The sequence below is a fragment of the Sinohyriopsis cumingii genome, chromosome 18 (genome assembly GCF_028554795.1).
Source record: "Sinohyriopsis cumingii isolate HCF-2022 chromosome 18, ASM2855479v2, whole genome shotgun sequence".
NCBI lineage: Eukaryota > Metazoa > Mollusca > Bivalvia > Unionida > Unionidae > Sinohyriopsis > Sinohyriopsis cumingii.
Genome location: NC_142978.1, coordinates 20,125,730 through 20,131,729, shown reverse-complemented (window position 1 = coordinate 20,131,729; position 6,000 = coordinate 20,125,730). Strand labels below are relative to the sequence as shown.

At 34.6% G+C, this 6,000-nt stretch overlaps 1 protein-coding gene across 1 annotated transcript in view; it reads right to left on the bottom strand.

Annotated features, from left to right (window-relative positions):
- Positions 1-831: 831 nt before the first annotated feature.
- The window catches only part of LOC149776182 (gamma-aminobutyric acid type B receptor subunit 1-like), a 99,457-nt gene continuing 94,288 nt past the window's right edge, over positions 832-6,000 (bottom strand). The window contains exon 16 of the mRNA XM_089942613.1: positions 832-1,145. Within this exon, the coding sequence (XP_089798739.1) occupies positions 1,011-1,145 (135 nt within the window). The 3' untranslated portion in view covers positions 832-1,010. The remainder of the gene's footprint in view (positions 1,146-6,000) is intronic.

Below are 6,000 nucleotides of genomic sequence, written 5' to 3'. Positions count from 1 at the left end.
CACCACTGCTACTATTTCTACTACTGCTAATACTTTTTTTTAACACAGCAGCAGCTGCGGCTAATAAAAAGCCACTACAGTCTCTTTCTAAGTGTAAAAATCCCGAGACATAGTCGGTATGATAACGCGACAGTTTATGAACCCCTCTGAAATTATGACGCTTCCCTTGCCCTTATCATTGGTAAGTGTAATAGTGGAGAAGTTATTGACTTCACAACCTACGGCTTAGCCATTGGATGGTACCCTGATTGCCTCCCAAAATTCGAAATAGCATGAATTTTGCAGTACCGATATACAAATATCGAAGTCTATTTGAGTACGATCTCTGGTATGTGAATGTTGCAATTTGTTATGAATTTAATTTTGAAAATTTAGTTCTAGGTTAACATTTGTGTGTGTGCGTGTGTGTGTGTGAAATGTATCTGTCAAACTGGTTCTTCATGTAACACATGAATTTTATATTTTATAGGATTCAAGAAGTCATGAATCAGGAACAATGATTATACACTGCATGAATGGCCATTGCGAATTGAAGGAAATCCATGCATAGTGTGTAATAGATTTGCAAGCTTCATAACTTTAAGAGCCCTGTGAAATGTAAAATGCAGTTTTATAATGACAAATAGTTATACAAATAAAAACAAATCTCAAGAAATACGCAGCAGAATTGTAGTTTAGCCATTGTTTACAAATATTGTCAAAAACACGCAAGAAGGGCGCACGAACACACACACACACACATCTATCTATCTATCTATATCTATATATATATATATATATATATATATATATATATATCACTTCAAAGAAATTGAATTTATGTTGGTCAAGGTACAGCAAACGGACCATAATTATATGCTAGATAGTAATTCTGGTTAGTCTGATAAATATATACATTAAATAGTATACATTGATAATGTATACATGAACAACACCAAGTATAGTTTTTATCAGAAAAAAATGCATCGTTTTTTTTTAGTGAAACTTGATCGTCTCTGTGTTGACACTTGCTAAGAACGTGATGATGAGGGTTCCGCCAAAATATGTGTGTTTCCTTCCTTATTATTCGAATGTACTGAAAATGGTGCCATGCAGCCCGATGGATGTATCACGTGGACCGTATTCGAGCCTTTCACTGCCATTACCTGTAGGAGGAAACATAAATCATTGCGCTGTAGATCCAATTACCTGTATTTGTACAAAAATAATTTTGGTGCTATAGAAACAAGAGTGAACGCAAGAGTAATGGTATTTAACAAAATTTTAACTGATGCATGAAATGTGTGAAATGGAAGGAATTTTGTTTGTTCGTTGCATTAAATGTTTTGTTGCGTGGTTTGTTTTGAATGACACTTTTAACAAATTAATTTGCATGTGAAGTGATAGTGCTCTTTGGTTAAGGACAGAAAAGTCTTGTATTTCGTGGCACATAGATGAAAGTTTTATAATCGCATAAATGATATAAGCAGAAGTAAAATGAAACTGTAATTACGGCAGGGATACAGAATTATTACCGATGTTGGCTTGTAAGTGTATGCATATTCCATAAGGAACACAATGATGAAATAAAGCTGAATGGAAGAACTTGACAAGTGCACATCAGAACAAATAATAATAGATGAAATACAATTATGTCTATTAAGCATGGGAAAAAAAACTTATAGAGTAGGGCATGTTGACTCTCACATAAAATTTGACAATTTCAGCATATTACAATACTAAATTAATTCATCTTTTTAAATGTTTGAAGGGCATGGTTCATCAAATAAATAAAATAATCCCAGATGTTTTCACAGTTTTTTGCACCAACGAAACTACTTATTTCAGTAGCAGTAATACCAAAGAAACATTTAAGATGCGTTATGACACTAACTGTACAAAATCTAATATATATATATATATATATATATATATATATATATATATATATATATATATATATATATGCATTTTGTTTCTATTTTCTTTTTTTCTACCAGTAACTTGTATCTACATCACTTCGGTTGACTGTTTTATTTCTACTTTCTACTGTCAATTTGAAAGAATCACATCAGTTGCCTAGATGAAATGATGCTGCGATTGCAGTTCTCAGTAAGAACGGTTGAGCGGTCTCTTTATTAGATGTATTTTGCTGCTTAATTGTATTTTAGATATTTTTTGGTTTGCAGTAAAGAAAATAAAAGAAATTCATGTCTGGTGTCTGGAGTGTCTCTCTCTACTTATTACAAGAACGTTTCCCATAATAGAAATAACGGTGTACCCTGTAAGCACGAAGCAAACGAAACAGCATAAGTGACAAGATCGGACTGACCTTCGTGCCTCTGACAAACGATATTTGATTATAATAGGAGAAATGTGTACACTCCATTCAACAATGTAATGAAAACAGTTTGCATGATAAGAATAATCTATTTTTATCTTTGATGACATGTCCCATTTACGCCTCCTGTGCATCACAGTTTATGGAGGGGAGATCGGTTGAATCATGCACAACATCAGTTTTGAAACAAAATGCACGATATAAAAAACAACTACTACAAAAAAGAATAACCTGAATAAAATAGTTTGATCTTATGTAATTATTTGTCGTCCTTATCAACTCAGACGTGAATTTGTTTTGTGACTGTCAAATCCATTGAACACAATACAAGACTTAATGGTGGTGGGGTGGGATTGACTAGTTTTTATTATAAACCTTATCAGCTACAATTAGGGGGTCACGTGAGCGAAATAGAGTTCTCATATACACTGCAGCTGGATATACTTAGCAATTATAATTTCTGTTTTGTTTTAATTTAAGATTGTCGAATCATCAATCATACCAGGTAATATAGATCATAGTTATTGTGACTTCACTTTCGTTAACGTATTATTTAATTAATATATTAATATTCATATATTCTTTTATAATTTTGCGAAAATATAGTCTAAACATATATTGATAGCAAACGATGCGGTTAGGGTCAGCTATAGCGTTCTAAACACTTATTATCACCTTTACTATAAAATAAGATTTCTAATTCAAAATGTTTAAGGTGGCTACAATATGTACAAAAAATTCATAAGGAACCATCATAATGACGATAATAAAAGCGATAATGGGAGAAGTTAAAAAGAAGAAGACAGGAAAGAGAAGAATCTAGTTTATATGTGACGGATACGGGAAGAGTCAAACGATGTTGGTGGGATCTAACGTTTTGTAGTTTGAAAACCTTCTTATAATAACAAACTTACACAATGATTAGTGCTCTTTGATACATTTGGAATTTCCTCTTCATGTTAGATTCAAATTTAAAATCCACTGCAGGCTTTGTTCATATACTAATTTACATCTTTGATTAGCATGTCTGCTAAATTAAAAGAAATAATGTTCATTGGTTTCAGCGCCTTGCCCACTTACACAGACGGGAGTGTCACTTAAACCTACTCGGTGAAGATGATGTCGTAGGGAGATGCTATTATTCCTCAGCTAGGTCGGTAAAAGCGATAATATTCTATCACAGTGCCATTATGGTTTGAAGTATTAGTTGTTATAAGCAGGCAAGCAGGTATCGTTTGAACACCCCTAGTGACGTAATCTGACGTATGTCCTCTATAAAATTATTCCACAAGTTGATATTGGATAGTATAAATCAATGAATATATATATATATATATATATATATATATATATATATATATATATATATATATATATATATATATATATATATATATATATATATATATATGTTTGCCTCTATTACCTAAGGGAGAATCAATTCTAGTGAAATCAAGTTTTGATTGGTTCTGATTTCAATGAAAGGAATAAAGCCGGTGTCTCAGTTTAATCATTCTTTATTTATTTACTTGACAAGGTAAACTAGTGATAATTTGGTCAGTAAACGCAATACGTTTTCTATTAAATCAAATTCTACTCAATACATTCATTTTGAACTTCACTGGCATAATACCATCTAATTTAAGGCAAGTAAAATTCTAAACAAGTTGATGTGGAAAGTTTATCTACATTGCTCTCAACAATGTATAATTTTTTATTTCCTATTTTGATTATTCCTTTAATCTGGTTGTTACAATTATCGTATTCTGAATCATGAAAACCAACGAGTCAATGAAAATTAGCAAAGTGTAGGTTTTTACCATCTGAAGTAGTTCGTGTGTTTGTTAATTCACCTTTTCAGGGCCAACATTACCTTCATTGTTGTAGCTCTCAGTGTGATTAGCCACTGTTTTGACCAATTATTTAAGTTTTCCAAACAATGTTAAGTCACGTGTTCAGTGAAAGCAGTGTTAGGAGATGAATAATTTAATCATGAGTCATCTGCAACAGGACGAGTACTTGAAATCGTTGATCACATATATCAAGAAAACTCAAGAACCTAGTAATAGACCTTGAGGTACTCCTACATTTATTTTCCTAAAACTGGATAACACTGGTCAACAGTGAAATCATTACTGACTTGAAAAGGCCCTAATCTGTAGTATTTTGGTGTGCCGAACACGAATATAACCGTGAAAAATTTGTATTGGCTCTCGTTTTGAAGATATTCATATACCTCATTTTCTATGTTTCACTGTGTAAATTTCTCCAGTAGGACTGCAGCAACATCCGGAATAATGATGTAACATTGCATAATACCATCATACTCACATCATCCACAGTTGATTGCATCATTTTCTGATGCAATGCAATACTAATGCCATGCGGCTGCTGAAGTAAGTTGACGTCAGCAGTGTACTATACATGTGTAGGCCTATTACACTAATGCCAGGCGGCTGCTGAAGCTGACGTAAGCAGTGTACTATATAAAGCCCAATCAGATAGGTTCAGCATTTAAAATATTTTAGACGTTGTGCGAGACAGTTCAAGCTACTGTTACATAAAACTTATTATTTTATCCATTTACGTACAATAAAGAACAGTAATGCCTCGAAAGTGTGTTAATACCGCGGACAATTTTTGCTATATTTGTGGGGAAGTGACATTTGCCAACCAGAAGAAAAGTATCAATTCTCAAGTGAAGAAGGCATATCATCTTTACTTCGGATGCAAGGTTGGTGACCAAGACAAGCCTTGGGCTCCGCATATATGCTGTGCTACATGTACAACACAGCTTTCACAGTGGTTGAATTGCAAAAGGTCATCAATGCCGTTTGCAGTCCCAATGGTGTGGAGAGAGCCAAGCAACCACCTAAATGACTGTTACTTCTGCTTGGTTCCTCCTCTTTCCGGCGGAATAACGAAGCGAAAGAAGTCGAGAATAGTCTACCCAAACATTCCGTCTGCATTGAGACCAGTTCCACATGGTGAGGGACTTCCTATTCCAGAACCTCCAGCAGAATATTCTCTTGATTCATCTGACGAAGACAAAGGTGAGTCGACCTGTTCTTCTCCTGGTCCATCAGCATGCAGTGATCCAGATTTTCACTGTGGTGCATCATCAACCCCACACAGAATAACACAGGAAGAACTAAATGACCTGATTCGTGATTTGGACTTATCAAAGAACAAGGCAGAATTGCTAGGATCAAGACTCCAACAATGGAATCTTCTAGAAGAAGATGTCACAATTACTGCATATCGAAAGCGCCACCAGCAATTGGAGCCTTTCTTCAGAAAGGAAAGTAATCTGATATTCTGTTCCGATATTGAGGGCCTCATGAATGCTTTAAAAATCACTCATGACCCACAAGAATGGAGACTATTTGTGGACTCTTCGAAACTGAGTCTCAAGGCTGTGCTTTTGCACAATGGAAACATTCTTCCATCTATTCCAGTAGCGTATGCTGTCCACATGAAAGAGACATACGATAACTTAAGGCAGCTACTGAATTCCATTGAGTATAACAAGTACAGCTGGCACCTCTGTGGTGATTTGAAGGTAGTTGCCCTTTTAATGGGACTGCAGCAAGGATATACAAAATACATGTGTTTCTTATGCGAGTGGGATAGCCGAGCAAGGGAAATGCACTACATGAGGAAGGAATGGACTCACAGGC